Raw genomic sequence first — 27734 nt, forward strand, 5'->3', positions numbered from 1 at the left:
CACACACACACACGCGCACACACACACACCCACACAAAAGGTCTAACAGGGTTATTCTGTTTGTAAAATGGGCCTTTCAGGGTTTTAAATGCCATCTGAAAAAAGTCACTATAAAATGACTTTTCAAAGACAGTTACTCATGTTATTGAGAGAAATGGACTGAAGAGACTGGCTTTATGCCATGTGAGGCTAATTGGCCTTGGGTTGGTTTAAGGCATTGTGATTAATGAAGTTTCTAATGAGAGCTTTATGATGAAGGCATGCAATCTGTCAGCCGGTGACTGCAGCTCTCAACAGGGATAGAAATTAACAGTTAAGAAGTGATTTGACAGGGGGAATTCTTCTGACACAAAAACACAATTTTTTAAACAAAAGCTTTCTTAAAAAAATCAATTTGTATCCAATTTGTAGCACTTCCACTAATAGCTTAAAAGGCTGAAAATTCATTAAAAGCAATCTGTGAATTATTTTAAAATGGCTTACCAGATTTGAAGCTGAATAAAGCTGTTTTTTGGGGGGGCACCTGTGATTCCCATTACACACTAAATAAATTGCACACTAAAATAAATATATAATGTGTATATACATATGTATGTATAAAATATGCATATACACTCACCGGCCACTTTATTAGGTACACCTGTTCACAACTGCTCATTAAAGCAAATATCTAATCAGCCAATCACATGCATTTAGGTATGTAGACATGGGGCGAATTCCAAACGCCGTTTTGCACCATTGAAGGGCACTTTGTGTAGGGGATGCCATCTGAAGGGCAAGTCTGTTAGTGAAAGGTACATGCGATGATCAATTCACAGAAGGAATTTTATCGTTTAAGGTCATGTGACCCAGGATGGCGAATCCTCGTGATTATTTTTAAAGCTAAATGGCAGGAGAGTTCCAGTTAATTTATAAACAGAATAATTCAAGTTGTTTTGTTTTGTTTGTGATATACAAACACTTTTGTAACACATTTCACATAAAGTGTAAATAAGTTGAATAGGTATGAAATGTGTTAAATAGTAAATATGTTAAATGGGATAGTTCACCCAAAAATGAAAATGATCCCTTAAAAGTGCATCTATCATTATATAACTGCTCCACACGGCTCCAGTGGGTTAATAAAGGCCTTCTGAAGCAAAGTGATGCATTTGTGTAAGAAAAATATCCATATTTAAAACTTTACAAACTGTAATCTCTAAGTTCCGCTAACTGTCGTGGAAGTGCAGAGGATAGAGCAAAACAAACTTAGTTCTCGCGAGAACTAGCATATTCTCCCCGGTGTGTCCTACGTTATACGCTGGAACGCCAGTCTCTCGTGAACCCACGTACGACTGTTAGTGGAAGTTAGAGATTACAGTTTGTAAAGTTTTATATGGACATTTTTCTTACACAAACGCTTTGCTTCAGAAGGCATTTAATAACCGTGTGGAGCACTTTTATTATGGATAGATGCACTTTCATGGACATCAAAACAGAAACAGCCATTATAAAGCTTGGAAGAGCCAGGACATATTTTAAAATAACTCTGACTGTGTTCGTCTGAAAGAAGAATGTCATATACACCTAGGATGGCTTGAGGGTGAGTAAATCATGGGCTAATTTAATTTTTTGGGTGAACTATCCCTTTAAGTAAATGTCACTACATGCAAGGTCCAAAAAAGACATTGCAAGTTTTGAAGATGAAAGCAAGTGAATACACTCACACGTAAATACACATATTTTAAAAACTTAACTAAGAATATTTTTTGGCAACAATTATATTAACAGCAATAACAAGAAATTTGTATTTTAAGGACAGCTAATGGGGTGATAGACACCATGCTGCGTTGTCATGGCAACATTTCATTGCTCCCTTCGCCAAGTGCATTCCAAACCACTTCATTATGACACACAAGTGCCCTGTTCCTGCCAAGTCCCCACTTCAGTGAGAAGGGCATAGGGATGCTCACTTCCGATTGGATTTGCCCATGGTCAAGACGATCTCCTTAAGTTTAAACTGAACATAGAGAAGAAAGGTGATTAAGTGATTTTGAAAGTGGCATGGTTGTTGGTCTGAGCATTTCAGAAACTGCTGATCTACTGGGATTTTCACACACCATCTCTAGGGTTTGCAGAAAGGGTCTGACAAAGAGAATATTTCCAGTGAGCGGCAGTTATCTGGGCAAAAATGCCTTGGTGATGCCAGAGGCCAGAGGAGAATGGCCAGACTGGTTCGAGTTGAAAGAAAGGCAACAGTAACTCAAATAACCACTCGTTAAAGCCGAGGTCTGTGAGAAGAGCATGTCTGAACACACACATGTCGAACCTTGAAGTAGATTGACTACAGCAGCAGAAGAACACACTGGGTGAACTGGGGAAACTGAGGCTACAATTCACACAGACTCACCAAAATTGGAAAAAAGAAAATTGGAAAAACGTTTCCTGGTCTGATGAGTCTCGATGTCTGCTACGACATTCAGATGGGTCAGAATTTGGCGTAAACAACATGAAAGCATTGATCCTTCCTGGCTTTTTACGGGTCAGGCTGTTGGTGGAGGTGTAATGCTAAGGGGGATATTTTCTTGGCTCCTGCCATATTTTTAAACACCACCTGAGTATTGACCATGTCCCTCCCTTATGACCACAGTGTACCCATCTTCTGATGCACCTTGTTGAATCTATGCCTTGAAGAATTAAGGCAGTTCTTAAGGCAAGAGGTGGTCCAACCTAGTACTATCAAGGTGTACCTAACGAAGTGGCCGGTGAGTAAATGTAAAAATAAATATATAAATACACAGCAAACACATGAACACATTGAACATATTGTGACTTACTGAAATAGTAATCACCAAACAGATCTTCATCCTCGTCATCAAAGTATGCTTGTAATGAAAAATGAAATCAAAGTAAAAGGATAGCAAATTATAAAAACAACAAATGCAATGAACACACACACACACACACACACACACACACAAATGAAAATAAACAAAAATGAAAAGACCTTGGAAATCAAAGAAATAACAAGAAACAAAAATCCCAGTAGTTCTTTTTTTTCTGAAATCTGACGCTGTGAGATCAATGCTCATAAAAACCCTCTTCAAGTCTTGCGTGTTATTCCTGGAGAATGTTAAGGATGTCCATATTGAGGTAACATGCCAAGCATACTGCATTGGATTTATTTCAATTCAGTGTGCTCCTGTGCAAACAAAGCATTTGTTGACAACGCCGGAAACATCATTTATGCAACAACAACAACAAAAGGCAATTTAAGTGTAGACTAAAGCATGTAAGCACAGAAATTGTAATTACAGTGTGCCTATGCATGAGGCAACCTGACGAATGCAACATGCAAACAGAAAAGATCAAGGGCGCATTGCATCACCGGTGCATATTTACTCAACCTTTACGACCATCTTTCTGAAATGGAGTTTTGCCAGAGCCAATTCCATTTTTAAGTGTTTCCACTTTAATAATCAACTAATGTTGACCTTGATGATCAACAGAAATTATTAGTTAATGTTATTTCAATCATGACAACTCTCTAAACAGTTTTAGCACGTTAATGGATAAAACAATGTTAATGTATTTGGTCTTGGTGGACAAGATTTGCTACACACGGCTGTTAAACAAGTATGAACTTCCTACTGCCAATACATACACACACACACAGCTGTGAGCATGCAAGATATGCTGCTGTTGCATGAATAGGCACATATAAGTCCCGTAACTGATCTAGACAGGTGGAGCTGGGGGAGGTGGATGGATGCAGAGGAAGTTAAAGCAAACAATAAAACAGAATATTTATATGTTGAGCAAGCAATTTCATTGGCTGTAGAACAATCAGAGGCCTGTCAGGCCAATCAACTTGTGCCATTTAGTAAATGATGTGATAGCTAGCAAATTGCATATAAAAGACCATGAGCCGGCGCTAGGGATGGGCGATATCTTATCGTTTGCGATATACCGGTAAAAATTCTCCCCACGATAAGAATTTGTCTTCCCGTGATAATAACGATAAAGCCTAGTTGATGGCGCGACCCATCCGCACAGTGCCGCCGCTGGCCGTCTTGATGCCCTAAGCGTTATTATTTTATGATGGCCGCGGTGACTGCGTTCGTCACTTTGTATAGCTGAACGGGGGTTGGAGAGAGAATTTTCTTGTGGTGCCCCCTGCAGCACTTGGTGTCCTACGTGCAGCGTGTGACGGGACGGCACTGAATACGCATCTCACGTGCAGAGCGAAAACAACTATGGTGGAAGCTGCGGAAGAGTTAATAGCTAAACGAGGCTACCTGAGGGCAATCTGAACCATACAGATGTATTTTCACTCGCTGAGCACTTGGACTGAGCGCTTAAGATATTCGCTCTTTCTCAGTCGTTCAGTAAAGCATACTATTTCTGTTCAACTCAATGAATGCGCAGTGTATTTGACGCACATTAAACACTAGTGTGAGGCGCGCGACTGAGAGCGCTCAGTGTTTCACACACACTCAAAGAGAGAGCGAGAGAGTCTTATACCACACAGAATTGATGTGCTACATGTAAACAATATCCTTTGTTGTATTTTCCTGTAAAATAATGGCGTTTATTTGGAATTATTCAGCCTTTCATGAACAGGAAGAAACGAATGCACAAACGGGAATCTCATTGGCTGGCGTGCCCCTATTACTGTGTTTTGATTATAGCAAATCAGTTTGAATGAGCGCTGACAACGTGATTAATATTCATGAACCCAGAAGCTCATTATACCTTAGTCCAGTTTATTTTTATTAGTAGAAGAATTTGTGGTATTATTAACTCAAATTACTGAAGTTCTATCATTAAATCATTATTTTCAACTTTTTTGTAATCTGAAGACATTTTTGGGATAATTACTTTTGCTGTTTCTGCTATTTTTACCATTTATTTGATGACAGGTACGTTTTACTAGATCATTGTTGGTTTTTCTGAGTCTCTCAAGAATGCTTGCAGCCCTCACTTGTATCCAAAAACATGGGGAATGATACTACATTTATCATCAATGATATCGTTATCGCAATAAATACTAGAAAATATCGGGATACATTTTTAAGTCCATATCGCTCCATATCCATCCCTAGCCGGCGCCATCTAGAGTTTCATGACTGAACTAGATACTAAATCAAATAATTTATAAAAGTTCATAACAAAAAGAATAGTTTAAGTTTTTGTATTATGCCTACTTCCCGACTACACAATATGCAGTACGTCAAAAGTGTAGGATGTTCAGACTCAGCTTCTTTTTATACAGGCTGAGATGACAGTGAATTTTCCACTGGACATTTTGTAACCCATGATTTATTTAATGAGATATTAATTTGTTCAGTAACCTGTTAATAGTTAGACCTAGATCAGGGAGGTTTAACATTTTGATGCCAATGACTCAATATAATGATCCTCTTGCAAGGGACCTCTTTGCAAAATATAAAGGCATTAATATATTTTAATACATAACACCCATTTATACAGTGTCAGAAAAATGTTAAGTGTGAAATTACAACAAAATGAAATAATTGTTTTTTATATTGTCATTGTAAAGCAAATAGTTAATGTGGAAAATCTGTATTTTATATTTCATATTTCATATTTGCAATTTTTTTTTTTTTTTTTTTTACAAAACTATAAAGAAGATAGTTATTTTAAAAATGTGTGGCCTGGTGGCCAGTCTTCACTGATTTTACATTCCATCAGTAAGAGCATAAAACCACAGCTGCCCAACTCACTGCAGAATGAAATGTGCACCTCAACTCTCCTGTTCGTCTGGAGTCAATATTCATGGTTGGGCTGCTGTAGCCAAACCTTTGGTCGCTCATGCCAATGCCAAATGTCGGTTTCACTGATGCCAACCATCCAAATCTTGGGCTGTGGACAATGTGAAAAATGTATTGTTCTCTGATGTTCACCTTCAATGTCTTTTGGTGAGGCGAAGCCCAAAGAGGTTTTTACACCCTGACTGTTGCTGCCCAGAGTGAAGCACGGGGGTGGATCAGTGATGGTTTGGGCTGCAATATCATGGCATTCCCTACTGTGCTTGATGGGCGAATCACTGCCAAGGACTACCGAACCATTCTGGAGGACCATGTGCAGCTAATGGTTCAAACATTGTACCCTGAAGGGGGTGCCGTGTATCAGCATGATAATACACCAGGGGCATGCGGTCCATAAAAGCTGCAAATGCTCTGCATACCTAAACCATTCATGGACTCGCTAATTACCATTAACACTACAAATTACTATAAATTCCCTTGTTTGAGGAGTACCATAAAGCTAACATGATAAAATGTTCGTATGTAACACGGTCTTGCCAAATGACGGTAATTTATTGGTTACTGAGGGTTTGGGGTAAGCTGATCCCCAGCAGCTTTGGCAAATACGCTCTGTTGTTACAGTATGTATTGTCATCATTATGTATGATGTGGACTTTACGTTCCAATTTAAGAAAAAACTTACAAACGGCAGGTGCAACCGTACCCTGGCCACTGGGAGAGGAATGTTTAAAATTCCCTCTGGCCACAGTGTAGGATCTGCCATTGTATCTGCCATTCCCAAGATGTATTGATGCTGTATTTCCCGCAAAAGGAGGCCCTACACCATACTAATAAATGATTGTGGTCTAAAACCAGGTGTTTCAGTTTCACTGTCCAACCCCTGTTGTGCTGTCAATATTAATGTAATTCTTCAGAAACAGTGAAATATCAATACAACCAACTTTGGTTAATGTGAATGCTTAAACTATTTAATTAAAAAGTGCACCCTTTAACTGACAGCCCTAAATAAACATGCAAAAATCTCAAACAGCATAACAACCTATAGAGTCTAGAGATTCTCAAGCCTTGGATTCTCTCATTTCTATGAGTAACATAACATCTATACTTAGTTTTATTTGAACAAAGTATTGTTAATTTCTAGATTTTTAGTTGAAAGAAACAAACAGTGCATGTATAACACTGCAGGCGGAGGAAACGTACTCAGGTGTTAGTATCATCAGCTCCTGCTGCAGTTGTTGAGGCTGTGCAGCAAGCTGGAACTAAGAAACTTGCCTCTAAAAAGCGAATGCTCTGAGGTGACAAAAGCGAGAGCAGATTAAACCACAGTAACGTGCTCCGTACAATGACTCAGAGGCGGACGACACTCCTGAACACTGTCCTGCTATTACCACTTCTCACATCGTCGGTTTGTCTTGTGCAAAGGACAAGGGCAGACCCCATTAAGTGGCAAATTGCCGTCTCACGGCTTAATCAGGCGGCATCAGCATTCTTTAGGGAACATATGAAAAGCCATTATGGTCAAATCAATTCTCAATTACCTCTTTGCCGCCACCATCGACACGTTAAATAAACATTCTGCGCTGTCACAGCTATTTCTCCTTGTGAGGCAACGATGAAATAGCTGCGTACGCGTTATTTGAGAGCCATGTGAATGCTAATGGATTGTAAACAATCATGAAATAACAGAATGATGTGAAAGTGGGACAGATAAGCTTTGGAAGGAACAAGCAGCATTAGGAGATTCATTAGAAACGGTCACACTCTGACCCGAATAACTGCTTGCTGGGCGTTTGTCACGGTGTGTCACACACAAACACAGAAACACACGCACGCGACAGAGATGCTACCACATGTGTACAAGACAACATCCTTTTAGCCACAAGCATTATTAGCAAAAAGTAGGACACTCAAGTTATGTAAACGAATGCGGGATTGAGAAATTAGCTTTTTTTTGTGTTATACATTTATGTTTTGAATATATAATGAATTTTTGAGGAGGACATGTCCTTGTGCTGCAATATACCAGTGCTATATTCACTTCCTGTGTATCTGAAATTGTATCTGATTTAGAAGTTGATGTGACCAAAATGATGTGGCATCTTACAGGATTTTTAATTGGGACACATCCCGTGTATACATGTGTATTTTGCTTCAGTTTAGAGTCAGGGACTAAGAAAGACACTAAGAATGAATGTGTTGTTTTTGGGTCTTAAGGATTTACACAAATTTTACGCATTTTGTTTAATGCACTTCCGTGCATGGTTAGGGAAGTTTGTTGCAGATGACCTATTCTAGTATTCTTTACTTGGACTGTACAGCATCACTCCACACTGTGATCCAGACACCTGAAGCAGCTCTTTAAAATGCTGAAACTGTGCTGAAACTACAATATGCATCTGGATATATGCCTGTTTAAAAAGCAGCACTCCATCGTTTGATGAATTACTGCTGCCATGATCAATAAAAAAAAAGTACACAAACTCCTATTTTATACCTATATATTTGGACAGAAAGAAGGCATGTTTGCATTGAAAAGAATGGCAACACATTTTTTTAAAGAAATCAATGCTAATTAAAGGGGTCATGACCTGCATTTTTTTAAATAATGTTTCCTTAGGTGCACTTATTATGTTAATATGATATTTACACCAAAAACGCTCATAATGTATAAATAAAAGGCCCTTTTCTACCCTGATTTTAACCTGATTTGATAGCTCTGTTTTAAAGGGGCGTGTCTGCTGTGAGACTTCAGTGTAAACGCCCACTGCTGTGATTGGCTGACATCTTTGCATATGAAATAAGTATAACATGTGGCACTCTCTTGAAAACTTTTACTACGTTTTTACTATTCCAGTTGTCGAGATTTACAAATCGCAAAAAGAACTGATTATAACATTATATTTAGATATATTCCCGTCATATGAAAAGTCGAGTTCTGCACTCTCACTAATGTTTTCTTAATAACTAACAGTGCAACACAATGGGCCCTATCATACACCTGGCGCAATGCGGAGCCAGGCACGACGCAAGTGTTTTTTGCAGTTACACTGTAAAATCCAACAGTTGTTCTTACTAAGACTTTTTTTAGTAAACTTTACTTAATGTCCAATAATTTGTTGAACTTACTTAAAACTATTTAGTAATCTGAATTATTTGCATGCTATGCCTTCGTTACTCAGAAAACATTACTTGACTGATTTGAGTCCCATTTTGGCAAAGAAACAAAAACAGGCGGGCAAAAGGTTTTTGAGGCGGGGCAATTTGTTATAGACTTTTCACTCTTTTCCTCCACTTCCTCTCACCATTATTGTGATTAGTGTTCCCTTTGTTTGGGCACTTGGAATATATAAAATTTGTGAATTAATGATATATAAAATAACTATATTTCATGTCAAATAATGATCTTTTAAGAAAAAATGTGCTAACACTTATGGAATAAACTTTTAATTGGATTGATATAATGCCTCTATATTATATCAATTTTGCAATTGACCATGCTTGAGTTACACACAGACTTCAACAGTCGGACTTGTAACCGGAAGGTTGCGGGTTCGAGTCTCAGGTCCGGCTGGAATTGTCGGTGGGGGGAGCGAATAACCTATTAGATTAGATTAGATTCAACTTTATTGTCATTACACAAGTACAAGTACAAGGCAACGAAATGGAGTTTAGGTCTAACCAGAAGTGCAATAGCAGCAAGTGCAGGATATACAACGTTTGCATAAGTGCAGGACATGGATATGTACTGAGTATATATAAATATATATACAAATAGAGAGATGGTTATTACTATAAACAGAATTTAAAGGTGAATATGTACAGTGAATAATATACAGATGGTTATTACTATAAACAGAATTTACAGGTGGATATGTAATATAATATACAATGGCTATTACAATAAACAGAATTTTACAGATAGAGGTATACAATGTTAGGCTAAAAAGAGGAATATGGCAGTGGATTAAGGTAGTGCAATAAATTATGGACAGAAGCTATCCGAAAAAAAAGTGTAAAAGTGCAGTGGAAAGTGATTGCATATTACAGTTAGAAGTACGGTGCAAAATGCAAATGTAAACAGTAGGTACTGTAAATAACAGTCGGCAGTGCAAATGAGCATAATACAGTTAAGGTATGGTAGTGCAAAATGAATAAGTAAACAGTTGTTACTATAATAAACAGTCGGTAGTGCTATGCCCTCCTCCACCCTCAATACCACGACTGAGGTGAGACCCTTGAGCAAGGCACTGAACCCCCAACTGCTCCCCGGGCGCCGCAGCAATATGGCTGCCCATTGCTCCGGGTGTGTGTTCACTACTGTGTTTGTGTGCACTTGGATGGGTTAAATGCAGAGCACAAATTCCAAGTATGGGTCACCATACTTGGCCACACGTCACTTCACTTCACATTCAGCATGCAAAATTATTTTTTTTATTAATAAGACCTTTACAATTTTATTTGCTGTTGTTATTGTAGTTATACTGACAAAAGACAAATGGTAAAATAAAGCCAAAAATTGTAAAAAAAGCAATTAATTTATTCATTCCGCAATGCACTCTGGGAGTACACTTCCTTAGATCACAGATAGAATTAAGTTGACAAAACTTAAACGTTTAAGTAAGAACAACTTGAGGCAACGAGTGCACAACTGAATGAAATAAATTGAACAAATTTTACGGTGTATATGTTTTGGAATTGAATTGAACAAAAAATTGTATGAATATACCTTGTATTAGCTTGTTTCCATTAATTTTATAGTTTAACAAATTAAAAAATAAAACAATTGATATAAACTTAACTTAGTACATTGAACTTAAATATACCATGTGTAATAACTACAAAGTAATTGATATTACAATTTATTTTAAGTTAAATTAACTCAAATTTGACATTACTTCATTTTTTTAGGGCAGCCAGTTTCCTCAAATTTTTTAAGTCAATTCAACTTATCCGGGTTAACAGTGTATCATTTTCACGTCCTGTGCCATGTTGTTTAAATAGCAAATGCATTTGCGCCCATTTGTGCACCCACGGGCATGCTGGTCTGAAAACTAGATGTGTTCAGACACATTGTTGGCACATATTAACATTTTGAGGCAACTGAAATAGACTGAAACCTGGTCTAAAGTCAATGGGGCAATATTTTTCACAACACACAACGCCACAATGCACATACACTCAGCTTATTACACACACAGGGATGCACAGCAGCACACAAACATTTGTAATAATAAAATAAAATAAAACAAAATAAAATAATTCCTCTCTGGAGAAGCACTCAGTGTTTTCACTCGCACATTCCACCATGCAAATAGCGAATCTGCCATGGTGCAAGCGCAACTGGCTTTTAAAGGGAATGGGAGATGAGACTCTGACTGGTTTATTGCAAGTTACGTCCAAAACACACCCCTTACTCATTAAGAGATTAGGAAAAACAACCCTTTTAGACCATGCGTCGGGTCGAGTGGTTGGTAAATATTCTCTGGTTCATTAATCGTATATGGATTCATTTATGGACTCATTTAAATTGTGTGCTTATCCGGATCATTATACTCATCACAGCAACACTTTGTACCTTTGAAAATTGAATATTAATTTTAGACGCCCAGCTTCAGAATCTTGGGATAATTACGGCAAAGAAACAAAAACATGTTTCCCAAAACATTCAAGTGCACTTTTGCACAAAAAAAAATTCGACACAGCACACACACTCATCACTGACCTTCCCAAAGAAACACTCCGTCCATTGAGTTTCACCTGTTGTCATGGAAACCAAAGCTCTTCAATAAGTCTTTAAAACATGTAGTTGTCGACATACCTGTTACTAGACATATTTGGATTAGGGTGTTCATTTAAACACTAGCTGTCTTCAGTTTCAGCCCTGGATTCTTTTTTCAATTTAAGAAATGAGGTTGGACATTCATAGAAAAAAAATTTTTTTTGCCACCAACATGAAAATGAACAGAAAATGAGAAAATCCAGATGACCAAATTTTCATAATTGTTGATAATCTTCATGCTCTTTATTCAGACACTTTAATTATGTGCGTGCCAGAAATCTACTGGAAATTAGCAGATGTTCCTCTTTGCCTAATGAATTCAACACATATTTTCAGTTCTATTTGTATGTCTCCACTACAGTGGACAGATCTTTAAAAGCAATTTTAATCATTCAGGGTGTGATGTTTACAACCAATGTCACTTGTTGCTTCCCAATTCGCATACTATCTATTCTAAATAGTATTTGAAATGAGAATTAGTGTTTCCCAAATCGTAGTATGCTGAAATTTGTATTCCAAAGATACCTGGATGGTCTGCTATTTACTATTTGGAATTCAAAGTGCAGGGGTCTCATTTATAAAACTTTGCGTATAAACTTTACTAAAAGTGTACGTACGCACAAAAGCTAGATTTTGCGTACACACAAAAAAATTCAGATTTATAAAACCATGTGTACGTCAGAACCTGCGCAAAAATCCCTTTATAAAGATTGTGCAGAAGATTGTGCGTACGTGCATCTCCACCCCGTCTCCTGCAGAAATCACTATAAGGAGCTTAAAACGCCTAGTTTTACTATGCATAACCTCATTTGCATATCATTTGCATGCATATTCCCATCCACATGACACCATGTTTGACACTGTCAAAGGTACAAGACAGAAACATATTAGATACTATAAATGCCATTTGTGTCTTCCACAGTACATTGCTGACAATCATCCAATATCTTTTTTATGTTTTAGAATAAATATATCAAAATATCCATAAAAACAAAATTGTATAAAATACTTCTCAGATATATTTTTTTAATAAAGTTTATTAATTCATTTCCACGGGCCAAATGTTATTTTAATTTAAAATATTTTGTTAATTTTAAACCCTTCAACTCAAATTCATGCAGTTTTGCTGATAATGTGAACATGTAGGATGTTTAGGCTATTTTAAATTTAAACAGATAGGCTTACTTATTTTTTGCAACGTAAATACAATCGTCTGACTCAGAGCTTCACTGACTAAGTATTTTTCAAGTTGTATCCTTCAAATACAGTGGTATTTTTCATAATTTTGTGAAGATGTCTTTACTCTCCGTGTCCGTGCAGCTGTGGTTGTACAGTAAGATTATCATTGGACCTATTCAAACCGGATAATGGACCGTTCGACCACCGAATCCTGCAGTGTCTGTGATGTCGAAGTAAGTGTGCATCACTGATAATTGTTCTCACTAAAACATATTTTGTCATACCATGAGATCTGCAGTTTAGTTTAAAGAGGAATTATTGGAATTAACCTATCCTTGCTGTCATTAAAACAGCGTGTCACAGGAAAACTGATCAAAGTAGCACCTCCACATGTCTATCTAAAGTCATATCATTTTTGTTTAAATTCTGAGTAATGACGTTATGTAATTTCAGTGCATATCGCCATTAATGAAACTGGAACATTAATGTAAATGTGTGTATTTACACTCAGAGTGTGTCTGGAAGCAGACACACTCTGTCAGTTTAAATCTAGACTAAAAACACATCTCTTTACTGTGGCATACACATAAAACACTTTTTCAATGAAATGATTGTTAGGCTGCATTAACTAGGTCAGCCGGAACCGGGAAGGCGGGAACACTTCCCATAACACCTGATGTACTCGTTACATCATCAGAAGAATGGCATCTACGCTAATGATAGTCTCTCTGTTTTATCCCGAGGTTTACTGCAGTCAGCTGGATCCGGGCCGTATCCAGATCAGATGGTGGACCTGCGCCCAGAGAAGACCAACACAGGACCCCGAAGTGTCTGAGAGACCGTGATTAGACTCCCCCTGCAACTGCCTCATCGACACTGCATCCTCAATAAACCCGTCTCTGGCGTGTTGACTCCGATTTTTCGAATATTACAATTAAATAATACTTAAATCGATATGTCATCCTCAATAAACCCGTCTCCAGCGTGTTGCCTCCGATCATTCGAATATTGCACTTTAATAATTATTTAATCAACATCATCCTCAATAAACCCGTCTCCAGCATGTTGCCCCCGGTCCCTCGAATATTCCGATCTATTATGACCTCTGAGCTGTAAAGCTGCCAGAATAATAATAATAATACGCTGTTTGTTAATTGGCCAGCGGAGAACTGGCACCCCGACTGAGCCTGGTTTCTCCCAAGGTTTATTTTTCTCCATTAGGTCACCTGATGGGGTTTTGGTTTCCTTGCCACTGTTGCCTCTGGCTTGGCGTGCTCAGTTGGGGACACTAAATTTTTCAACTAAACATCGAAATAAATCTAATTAATAAACTAAATTAACCATTTAAACTAAATTACTGATCTAATTATTGATCTAAAGCCCACACTGTCACTGTATGATAATTGAAATGAACTGATGACATCAGCGTTTTTTCCAGAATGGCTATACAGCTGAATAAAATTATGCTGCATTATTTTCCTGTTTAACACTGTAAAGCTGCTTTGAAACAATCTACATTGTTAAAAGCGCTATATAAATAAAGTTGACTTGACTTGACTTGACTATATTAATATGAAAACAGTTTTAAATTGTTCTTACTTCATTACTTTTCTCACTCTAGTAAAAGTGTGTGCGCTTTTTTTTTAATACATTTTGAATTACGTTTGGATTTTACTAGATGTGTAGCCTAAAAAAAATAGCCACAAATAACACTGTTGGATTTAATCTTCATGATAATGTGGATATAACGTATGAAATGGAGTGAAAATTCAATGTATAATCGTTCTTCTCACATTTATTTTCTACAATCTAACTTCAGTTCACGACCTCACCATCTGTGTCTCCAGAATGTTGAGTACGCACGGCTCAAAGGTGCGCACATTCTCCCGTCAAGTTTTTTTTTTATAGATCACAACCTTTGCGTGGGAACAGGCGTACGTACGTTTCCAGCCCCGTTTTGTGCGTACGCATGCTTTATAAATGAGACCCCAGATCCGTGCACACCCTAATGGCTAATATTGGCCACAACCCATTGCACGTTGGATGAAAATATGACTAGGATTTTTAAATATGATTAAAAAACTCCAAACATGGCGTATGTGAGAGAACAACGGTTTAGGGGTTTGGGTGATTAATAGTCAATATCTAACCAAACAAAAAAATATTTGTTTAATGTTATCCAAATATCAACAACAACAACAACAACATGGCAAAATTTGATAAAGATACATTTGGTCATTAACTTTTAAATACATCATTATGTACACACATGAGGAGAGTCTCCGAATGAAAGACCCACAACTGATAGATCAACGTGCTACATTTCTCTCCCACATGGTAGAAAATTTAATTAAAGGGAATGTGGAGGATCTGAACTGTGACAAGATGATTGACAGGGCCGCTTAAACGGTGACAGGATGCACGTAACTAATTGACAGAACACAATTACGACCAGTGCTAGAATTACGTAATCAGATTACAAAAAATAAGTACTGTAATTCGATTATTTTATGTTTTAAAATCAGACTACAGTTACTTTTTTATTGATTACATGATTATGTATATTCACACAATGGCAGTAAATCATTCATAATTTATTGATTCTCCCTCAATCTTCTTTTTCATTTTTTAAATGGTCCTTTCTTTAAAAGCCTACTGCTTATATACATTCTTCTAAGTATTGTAAAAATTGCACACATAGACCAGCCACTAGTCACTATAATTACATGGAAAATTGAGAGGCCACAAAGCATTTGACCAGGGCCGTAGCTAGCGTATCCAGGGCCCCGATGTAGGTTGTTGCTGTGGGCCCTCCTTGGTTGAAATCATGGAGGTCCCAAGAATCGTCACCACCTTTCTCCCCTCCATTTTACCAACGAACGACTCGTTTTTTCTGAACGCATGAAGTCATAATGTTACTCATTTAAATAGTCGATTTCTGTTTGGATTACCATAGTTTTCTGACAAATATCATGATTAAATGGTATGGTGTATAACATAGTATATAAAGTGTCTAAGAAAATGACAAAAACCAAAACAAAACATACCACTCTGAAACGTCCTGTGAAAGCCGTGCTTGCATAGTCAGTGAATGAAATTCAATCTGCACGATCCTCGTTTGCTAACATTTATTATTTATTATTATTATTATTAATAAAGATGCTATACTTACTAGAGCATTAAAATAGGAATCATGCTAAATTCACCTACTTGTTTCTCCGAAAAACAATGCAACAGCCAATTATTTTACTTTGAAATGTGTGCTTTGTGTCGGAATGTCCGTTTTTGTTTTAGTCTGTGCGAAACTGCACGCCACCAGTTTACCCAATAGTATTTCGACACCCTGGGTGGCCAGTTGCCAGAAATCACAGCATATTGCTACCGAAGCCAGCAAACAAACTGGGTCAGAGATCGCAGATTCTACCCAACCTAAAAAGCCTCGGCATCCATTTAAAAATCTCTATGAACGGAAGCACATTAAAACGCTGATAAATCAACTCATCAACTTACAAGTGTGTAAGTCTCTTTGGCTTTCATTGTCAATTGCGTGCGCTCCTGTTGAGTGTCCTAAATCTGGCAACCCGAGTGAGCATCGAGTCTGAGGAGGAGGGGGCGGGGGAAACAACAATCTCCAATATTTTGAATTTGGACTGCCGTACCTATTTCAACCACTAGCTGTCAATCCTACATACTGCACCTTTAAGTCTAAATCAGGCTTGAATTGGTTTGAAATTGACGCCATCCTCATCTCTTTCCCAGCCAAACACAGAATTTTCCGTTATTTGTAAGAAAACGCTTCCCTGTGTTTTCCCTGTTATACGCTAGGGGGCACTATTATGCATCTTCTGAATGAGTACAGAATCTCCTGATGAATACACAGGCAAAGAAGATGTAAAAAAGCAGCGATCGCATATGTAAAATAACGTGATCATCAACATATCATCAACAACATATCAAACAAAACTATCTAATGTTACTGAATTAAATGTCGACCCAGGACGAGCTATAGGTCTGTGCAAGCATTAAGGGTGTTGATGGACTCAATCCACTCCATCTGTGTTTGATCATCACTCTGAATCCGATCTGGATGTAGTCTTTGACAAAAACGTGATTTTCTCCGTTTTTTGTTCAAAATGTTCATTTTTTTATGAAACTTACCCATATTCAAGTGTTGATAAAAAAAAGGAATGCATGAAGCTATAATAAAAACAGTTTGTTGTCGTTGTTTAAAAGCAGAGGGTCTGCTCTTTCTTTTGATATATTGCATGCTCAGATATTCATACAACAAAATATTCTATGGGCCATTATATTTTTGTGAAAATTATCAAAACACTGGCGTTGGCTGGCAACTTTAAAAAGAACACTGGCAATATATCAATTAAATATATTATATTCAATTCAAAGTGATAAATGAGCTAAAAGTAATCTAAAAGTAATCAGAAAGTAGTCAAATTATATTACCAAAAAATTGCAATGTAATAACTAACTACAATGTAATTTAGAATCAGTAAACAACTACAATTTGTAAGTAATCTACCCAGCACTAATAATGACAAAGTAGTACTGTATATCCCAAAGCTTGCCTACTATTCTGCTACACACTCAAAGTATGTACTTTTTCTTCATAAAAAGTACATACTTTTAGAGCATAGTATAAGTGTCAAGGATATGCTGCATATAAAGGCATGAAAATGAAGATTAAAGGTTCACACTGTTTTTAATAACATCCACAAGGTTATACGCCAAGCAGGCAAACACAACCATACGTAAACAGTCCCGGACAAAGGAAAACTGAAAACACATGACTTAAATATATATACAGACCAAAGAGGTAATTAACGAATACACAGCTGACAGTGATGATTAATCAAATCAGTAACTATGACGACAGACTAGTGGCGGGAAATGATGCAAAAAAGTCTAAACAAGGTGATATTGTGACAAGTAGGCAAATTGAGGTGTTCATTTATAAAAACAAGTGTTTTCCATTTTTATTCCAGCAGATCTAAATTATTAAAAATAAAAAATAAACAGAATAAGATCTAAGGTACACTTTTTATCAGGTATTGTCCAGGATTGGTCTTGTATTTAAATATTTCAAATAACAAATGCAACTTTTTTTTTATTTTAGGATATTTAATTAAACAATATTATGCATATTTTAAACGCCTCATTTAAAATATATTATTTCAATGCATAATTTACATAATATTTGAAACATTGATGCTTAGATCATGTAGAAATAATGCAGCAGAGAGAAATAGGAATGCAACAAAGGTTGTGAATGATTACATTCTTGTTTTAAAGTAAACAAACACTTTTACCCTTTGTGATTTAATAATTCATGCATCAGATGATTAATCCGCATGCTCATATTACGCAATCATCTTCGGCCAAACTTTTTTTTCTTCATATTTCACAGTTAATAATGCTACAACTTCTCATAACACGCGCAATGAGTCCCGAGAGATGAAGTTTGTGTCCTTAGACTAGTTAATGGCCTCAGTACAAGCTGTGTGACAGTACACCACAAGAACTTAAAAGAGTGCGAACAGCGCCACGAGCAAACTGTGGCATTTTAATGAGCGTTCCTTCTCTAATCATTTAGCTGTAATCTGCCAGGGACATGAACCCAGTGACTGTAAAAGTAACCAAGGCTCAGCAAACAACAGAAGACGGGCAGATCTGGCGACGAGGACACTTGGGATATAGGGAGGCCGGGAATGGCGGCAGGGCATTTCTTCGACGCTGGCGAGCAAGAGAGTTGAACCATGAATGGCAACAAAAGCGAGTGGTAATGAGTGTAAATGTTGCCTAAAGGTGCCGTCTTTATCATATCATCATGCCACGCTCTTCGCACACACACGGTGGCTGAACACGATGCCTCAGGACTCGCTTCTGCAGCTAGTCACCCAGCATTCTCTTGATCAAATCCAGCTCTTGTCGTCCCTATTAATTAGCTCCCACAGTGGAAATTCATTAGTGGTCTGCGCCCTGCTGTGTTTGCGTTTATTTCAATGTACACAAATACACGCACAAATTAAGAAACTTTTTTTTCTTAAACGTGGTGCATTAAAATAACCCACACAGACTTGAAGTGGTGTTCAGTCTCAGTAGGGGTTGAGTTTAAGGGAAAGGGATTCAATTTCCGCCTGTGGCATTGAAAGAGAAGTTCAGACCAGAGAAGAAAAAGAAAAACAAAGATCAGTGGGCCGCCACAAGGGTGTTTGAAGACTGTGTGGCTCATAGCAGCGGTGGAAACAATGTGAACGGTTCTTCTGAGAACATCACACTGCTCCCAGCGTGTGCGCACGCCGACGCTCTGGTGAATGTTTGTCACAGTGGCAACACAACCACCGATGCCGCCCACAGGACAAACATGCTTCAAGCTAAACTTTTTTTTTTTTTTAAATGCCTGATGTGACTCCGGTGTCCATTACCCAAGCAAAGAACCCATGTCACCAATAATGTAAGACGCTGGATTTGGACGGCAGGTGGCTACGAAAACATGTTTTTTTTGTCACTTGTATGCTAATTACAAACACAGCTGGACAACAAAGCAGATGCTCATGTATGGATGAAGATTATTCATAGAAGCAGCCATCTGAGTGGGTGTGGATCATAGAGAAAAGATTTAATTTTGGGAGTAAAAGAAGTTTGATTAAGTGTGTATGGTGATTCATTCTTTGATGAAGGCAAGATGCGAAAAAATGCGAAGACTTTTTTTTTAAAGACTTTTTAATGGTTTTGAAAGAAGTGTCTTATGCTCCCTAAAGCTTAATTTATTTGATTAAAAATACAGTAATAACATTAATATTGTAAAATATTATTACAGCTTAAAATAACCTTTTTCTATTGTAAAATGTCAGTTATTTTTATGATGGCTCTATCTATCTATCTATCTATCTATCTATCTATCTATCTATCTATCTATCTATCTATCTATCTATCTATCTATCTATCTATCTATCTATCTATCTATCTATCTATCTATCTATCTATCTATCTATCTATCTATCTATCTATCTATCTATCTTACAACTTAAAATAACCTTTTTCTATTATAAAATGTCAGTTATTTTTATGATGGTCCATCCATCCATCCATCCATCCATCTATCATTCTAGCTTTTAAATCTACTAAACTAAAACTTAAAACTATTTCTTAGTTTTAAAACATTCAAAAATAAAGCTGTTAAAACTACTCAGGGCTCCAGACTAACTTTTTTCACTAGGAGCACAGTGGCCCCCAAATGAAAATTTTAGGGGCACAACCAGAAATTTTAGGGGCGCACACCGTAAATCCACACCTGTATTACTAATAGGGATCAGTATCGTTAAGGCTTTAATGGTATTACTACTCTTACCAATACTGCTTATTGATCCGGTATTTTAACAGTATTCTTACCGGTTCTTTTTATTATACTTTATATATATTTTTTGTATAAAAAAAAAAACATAATTAAGAACATAATTAACATGGCTTTATAATCTGAAAAGTAAAATATCTATAGCAAAAGAAACAGCAATGTTTGAACAAAAATATAAAACATCTATTTGTAAATGGACCAGTGTGCAGGCATTCGGAAGGTCTGCTAACATTAATATTACAGTAAAGAACAAACCTACAAAGAAATCTAATAAAGTAATGAAATGTAAAATAACACTGCATAGTTTTCACTGTATAAATTGTTAGATTAATGCTTATAAAAGCTAAAGTTATTAATTCAAGAGATGTGAATATTTTCTATTTGCCTTTTGTTCGATTCGAATTAATGGCTCAATCGTCAGCAGGTTTATTAGACGCTGCCCCTTTAAGACCGATCGAATGTAGAACTAATAATATCATATTCTCCTATTTCTCCAAACTATTTAAGCCCATTTAAGATATAAACTGTTAAAATAACTACTCTCCAATCTGGTCATTTTGACACCGGCTATTTGTTGTTTATTTGATGGTTTAGACGCGCACACGAAGCCTAAAATATAATGTGCAAATCGGTCCATTTCACAGCACACACACATAAGCCGCCTTGAAGTTGGAAACAGCGTCTCTTGCACGGATTATTGTGCATTTAATAGCTCTTTATTATCAAACACATCCCGCAGTTTAGCAACAGTAGAGACTGCAGTTTACAACAATCACTGAATCTGACGTTTAGTTTAGGTTTAAGGAGAAATGACAGCGCAAGGCTGTGAAGGGAAGGATGAGCTCGACGAACACGGCTATAGGAATAGTTTTACCTCATATCATCTTTTTATAATTCTTGGAAGCCGAAATCGAAAATAAATTTATTTTATTATCACAGCACATCCCTAAAGTTTAAGCAGACTAAACTTTTGTGTAGTTCTCTTGGCCATCGTCACTCATTAAGCTGACTGTGGTGTTGTGTTCGCTGTAGCTCCACATGAGAGAGCGCTCGCTTTCTCTTCTGGATTGCGAATGGCAAAAATGCATCACGGATAAATGGTTTAATATTATCTCATATAGAAACGGCTGGCAAAGATAGAATTTGCCAGACATAACGTCTATCAATTATAATTAGTAAGTGTATTTTCTTAATTTCTCCAGTACCGACAGCAGGCAAATTTACTGGTCACACATGTGCGACTGGATGTAAAATTCAGTCGCACACTCTCAAATTTTAGTCGCAAAATGCGACCATTTAGTCGCACTCTGGAGCCCTGCTACTTCAAACTTTCTGACTAGGCTTTCTCAAGCCAACATCAAAGTTTGCCTAGAAACTTTTCAATCTAGTTTATTTTTATGTTGGCAAAGCTGTATTTTCAGCATCATCACTCCAATCTTCAGTGTCACATGATCCTTCAGAAATCATTCTAATAGGCTGATTTGGTGCTCATTATTTCTCATTATCATCAATGTTGAAAACAGCAGTGCTGCTAAATATTTTTGTGGAAACGAATACATTTTCTGGCCTCTTTGAAAAGAAAATTAAAAATAACGGCATTTATTTGCAAACTTTTGTAACATAATAAATGTCTTTTTGATTGATTTAAAGTGTCCTTGCTGAAGATGCTCGTGTATAGATGTAGATTATTCATAGAAGCAGCCATATGAGTGGGTGCAGACCAGAGAGAAAAGATTTAATTATGGCAGTAAAAGAAGTTTGATTAAGTGGGAAACCGTGTGTATGGTGATTCATTCTTTGATGAAGGCAAAGATGAGCGCAAAAGACTGAGTTCAGCAGTGCAACGACTCAAATGCACGTTATAATTACTGTTGGTCATGCGTAAATGTGTCTACATTGCTTCATTGCTACATTTCTATTGCATAAATAACTGTCATACCTCTCAAAAACTGTACTCTGTTTTGGAAACTGTCCACATTGTCCACACTCACTTGAAAGGAAGGCCAAAAGCGATGGAGGAGTTGAACTTGTCAAATGAGGCACTGCTGCAGAAATATAGCTTTTTACTGTTTTTAATGTCTTCAGGGCTTCAGACTTTCACTGCAGTCTCGAGAGGATTTCAGTGGCTGTGACATAAACCATTCCAAAAAAGACTCAAAGTCCCTTCAAAGACACGCCAAAGATCCTATAAAAAAACTCAAAAAAAATTATATATATATATATATGGAATGGTTGGAATGGTTTATGTCACAGTATATATATATATATATATATATATATATATATATATATATATATATATATATATATATATATATATATATATATATATATATATATATATATATATATATATATATATATATATATATATATATATATATATATATATATATATATATATATATATATATATATATATATATATATATATATATATATATATATATATATATATATATATATATATATATATATACTGTTTCCGCAACTGTTTCCAACACTGATAATGAAGACTTGTTTCTTGAGTTTCTTGAGCACCAAATCAGCAGATCAGAAAAAAAGTTATTTTAAATTGCAATAATATTTCACACCGTTTTCGACTTTATTTTTGATCAAATAAATTCATCTTTGGTGAGTGTGAGAATCTTCTTTCAAACCGAAAAAAAGAAAATGTGTACCCCAAACTGTTAAATAATAACTAAATTAATATAATAATTAATATAGTATAATATAATTAATATAATTAATATAATATAATATAATTAATATAATATAATTAATATAATATAATAAATATAATATAATAAATATAATATAATTAATATAATATAATATAATATATAATATAATATAATATAATATAATATAATATAATATAATATAATATAATATAATATAATATAATATAATATAATTAATATAATATAATTAATATAATATAATATAATATAATATAATATAATATAATATAATATAATATAATATATAATTAATATAATATAATATAATTAATATAATAATATAATATAATATAATATAATATAATATAATATAATATAATATAATATAATATAATATAATATAATATAATATAATTAATATAATATAATATAATATAATATAATATAATATAATATAATATAATTATAGTTAATTATAGTTATTTTTATATAATTTTAGTTTCCAAAGAGCATAAGATTGGCACATTTATTGGTTTAAGTCACGGGACACAAATTTGAACCCTATTAGTGGAAAGAGTCCATTTTCTACGTAAAATTTTCTGACTGCGTGAGAGATAATCAATACCCATACGCTCCCCTTTTCAACATCATCATCATCCTGTCCCTCATCCCACAAGCACATGTGAAGGCTCACAATAAGAAGAAGGGGAACAAAACTGGAACACTGCTGGCAGTGCGTGATGAGACGCACCTGGTGCTTATTGCGTCTCGCCGCAGGTATCATAAATCCCACATTGTGCCTTTCCTTTGCACAACCTGCTTCCATTAATGCATGTGGCGGCCTTGATGTCCAGGAATGGAGCAGCATAGCTGGGCCAGCTTTGAACGATGACTGCCTGTTTTCAGCCCCTCTAGATCTACTTCCCCTTTCTGCACATACACTCACCTCAACAAGGAAACCTCACTCTTTTTTTGTTAGTAGCTACCCTGTGGAGTTTCACATGTTCTCCCTAAACACTTTGCTCCATTCACTTCACTCTGTTTGGTCTGTTTCTTCCTTTCTTTCTTTCCTGTGTGCTTTAAAAACCGTTATGTAGCATGTAAACTTTAAACTCAACATTTTGGAGAATTTGCACATAGTTTTGCCTCTCTTTAGCTGCAAAAGCTGAACACCAGTAAACTGAACTGCTATATAATTAGCTCACTCAAACCTATTCAATATATATGATCAATATGCTGTATCCAAAACATCCTGTAAATGTAACAATACAATTTATATTTGCATATATAATGCACAGGTGAACTTCAGTAATGTGCCACAATATGTAACTCAATGTGAATACACCACTGCGAACATTAAAATGCTCTACACCTAATTAAATTAACTTAAAAAGGGGGAAAACAGAAACTAAAAATTAAATAGTCTCTTAAAGCAGAAATAGTCTGTATAATGAATAATTCGTAACATAGTACTTACTGTATAAACAATAGCTAATACTTTAGTATGTTACTTCAGTATACTGCTTTTATTTCAGTCCACATCTTTTCACACACTACCGCTCAAAAGTTTGGGGTAAATGTGACTTTTTAAAGGGTAACTAAACCCTAAACCAACTTTTTTTAGTTAATCATCTGCAAGACTGGGGCTTTATTAATGCTGTTCATTGAATAGAGTAAATGTTTTGACATTTGGGTATAAAGTGTTTTAATTCTATAATATATGGTGTAAAACCGTCTAAGTGCTGCCCTCTTAAGAGTGAACGGTGGCTACTGCAGTTGAATTCTCCTATTGGACGTTGTAGGTCATTGTGACGTATGATGGTTCTTCCAACGGCTCACTATCCGCGCCCCTGGCACGAGCTCACCACGCCCTAAGAAATGTTTTCCCCAATCACATGATGAGAACGGCTTCACTCCAGTATGAACTCTCATGTAACATTATGAATGAAACTTACTTGACATTTGCTTTAACATTGTAATGAAGAAAATACGGTTAAATAATGCAGTTATCAGTACATGCCAGACTTTTCTTGCAATATTATTGCCGCCCGTCATGTGTACAGAAGATCATTTTCATACATGAAACGCACTTTCAAACCCTGACACGCAAGTGGTTGCCGTGGTAACGAACAGCAATACCGTAACGTGCTGGCGTATAACTTTTATTTGAGGAAATCTGTCTTATTGGTCCTGCGCTGCTTATTGATTCAGTTAAGTTGAATGAAAATACATCGTATGTATCTGATCTATTTTTAGTGGCATTCAGTATAAGGATTTGACTGTTCATAGATTAGTTCAGTTCTCTTGCGCTGCTGCTTCGCTAGCATCGTCGGCATCGAGAGTTAACGCAGTTTGAGCCAGCGGCTCGCATTGATAAGGCTCTGGGTCTGTGTCTACAGACAATTCACCCTTCTCCACTTCAGGTGAAGGTGGGGGAGAATGACCGCTCTGTTGCAAAGCTACTGGCGTCACTCCAGTCATTCTCCATCTTTGCAACTCGCGAGTCAGACAGCTGTCAATCAATCCGTCACCGCAGGTCTCAGGTGTACGCCCTCCGCTCAGTCCCGCCCTCGGTTCGTCCCCTCTGTCTCCGCTGGGCTCTGCCCACTTTTCCAGCACTTTTCAAATATTGCCAGTGGGTGGAGTTAAGCGCTGAGCTGGGGATACCCTTTAATGCAAGTCTCTTCAGCTCACCAAGGCTGCTTTTATTTGATCAAAAATACAGTAAAAATAGTAATATTGCACAATTTAAAATAATTGATTAGCAGCTCAAGAAACATTTCTTATTAGTATCTATGTTGAAAACAGTTGCACTGCTTAATATTTTTGGTGAAAACTTGATTCATCTTTTTTCAAGATTCTCTGAACAGAAAAGTTTTTTTTTAAAACATCTTTTGAAACATTATAAATGCAAACTGTCACTTTTGATCAATTTAATGCCCTTGCTGAATAAACATTAATTTCTTGACCCCAAACTATTGAACAGTGTTAATAAATGTTTATGCAAGTTTGTCGTTTTGCACATTATTGTTAAATAAATATATTTATTTTATTAACTAAAATTAGGTAATTTCAGTATATGTATAATGGATGAAAATGAATAATATTACAAAACACTGATGTAATTTAAAGGACATTTTCATCATAAAAAAGAAAAAAGCTAGGCCCTAAAACAATGAAATGTAAATGTTTAAATGTAATATGTTTTTTTTTACACTTAAGAATAAGATACGTGTCCAGTGACTTATCTTTCTGATGAGATAACATGCGTACAATTGTAGCTGCAGATGTTTCTGAATTCATACTGGTGCTTGTAATATGAAAAGAAACTACAACTGTGTCACTTCAACATTCAGCGAAGAACATTTTATAAATATGGTCTGATAACCAGATAAATACATAAAGCCGTACTTGTCATTGGCTGGTTTGTTGCTATAAAGTCTTGTTATATCAAAGAGAAAACGCCACTTGAGATTGCAGGCATTGAGATGATTCCTCTTTGGTCTGTAAATTGCTTTGATCTCACTGACGCAGTGAATGCAGTCTTCAGAAAAAGCTACAGCTTTACAAATATTGACGCCTCAGTGTTCAAATCATATAAATAGTCCTTATTCAATGATTCAATGTGCTCAATTTCACCCTCCAAAAAAACTGAAGGCCTTTGGGGAATGAGTGCATTTCATTTAGATGTCTCATTGCACCGGCATTCATTGTTGGAACTAATGTCTTAACAAATTACAGATTTTCCACTTAATTTAGATGCACTAAATCTCCAATCATCAGTGTCTTTTTTCAAGAGTTTTTCTCTCTCTCCTACCTGATTCTTCATCAGTCTTGTGTTCATTTTCAGAGTCGGTGAGAGTGAGAACTGAGTGGTCAGGGCTGGACAAGCAAGAGCTGCGGCGGGACTTCAGGGGCTGTCCGCTCCACAGCTGGACGGCACGCTCAGGGGTCATGACCCCCTCGGGGTCTGAGTCGGCGTCGGATCCGGCGCTCAGAGCATATCTGTCCTGTAGCAGGCTTATATCGGAACAATATACATTGGATGACGGCGGAGGCTCACACATGCCCAGATCAGCCAATGCGAAGCTCCCTGTAATGAGAATACAAGTATTAAAGTAAAAAAAAAAGTAAAAAAACAAGAAGGTGTGTGTGGCTGCAAGGCATCTTAGACTCCTAAACGAGCTGGATGACTCTGACTAAGAACTGGCTTATTACTGGCTAAATTACATAATGACAACACAATCTTCATTCTAGCAAGTCTTCATTTTAGTGTGTAAATTAATTTAAGCTCTGCATTGTCCCAGTCATCTTCATTCTGTAAGGCAGTGAAAGGAATTAATTTAAATTATGTTACGGTGGGACAAAGACTACTGGCGGTTTTTACAGCTATGAGAACAAATGTAACACTATGCTAACCCTTTCAATTCTGGAAAAGAAAAATGTTGGGGAAAGAATTAAGAACATAAAATAGAATCTTAAAGTATAGGAAATTTATAACAATAGCAAAAGCAGTGGACAAAAATGTAGATTCATCACAAAAATGGTAAAAGAAAAAATGCTACAATATGAGAAAAGTACACACCCATTTATTCTTCATTATATTACTTTTTTTTCTCCATATTTTGTCAAACTATATAATAATAAAGTTATTAGATATATGTAGTATATCTATAGTATAAAATAATATATTTATTGTATTTATGTAAACGAATTGTTTCATGCATTTAATCTACGCCTTTAAATGAAAAGGTTTTTCAAATCATGAGCATCAATATTTATTCAGACCAACGTGTCCAAACTTGTAATATATATTAAACAACAGATATATGAATTCAGTTCATTTACATATGAATTAATGAGGGAACGACTTTGCATTAATGAGATAAACATTAAAACGGCAGGAATATTCGTGAAGATCCACAAATCTGTGCACTGCATAAAACCACAGC

General features: G+C 36.1%; 1 protein-coding gene across 2 annotated transcripts in view; it reads right to left on the reverse strand.

Annotated features, from left to right (window-relative positions):
* The window catches only part of tenm2b (teneurin transmembrane protein 2b), a gene marked incomplete at its 5' end in the record, with an annotated part of 256725 nt that overhangs the window by 209195 nt on the left and 19796 nt on the right, over window positions 1–27734 (reverse strand). For both annotated transcript variants that reach the window (XM_079834802.1, XM_079834803.1), the window contains one exon: window positions 26600–26875. In XM_079834802.1, coding sequence (XP_079690928.1) covers window positions 26600–26875 — 276 coding nt within the window. The remainder of the gene's footprint in view (window positions 1–26599; window positions 26876–27734) is intronic.

This window comes from Gobio gobio, assembly GCF_949357685.1.
Source record: "Gobio gobio genome assembly, chromosome: 14".
Taxonomy (NCBI): domain Eukaryota; kingdom Metazoa; phylum Chordata; class Actinopteri; order Cypriniformes; family Gobionidae; genus Gobio; species Gobio gobio.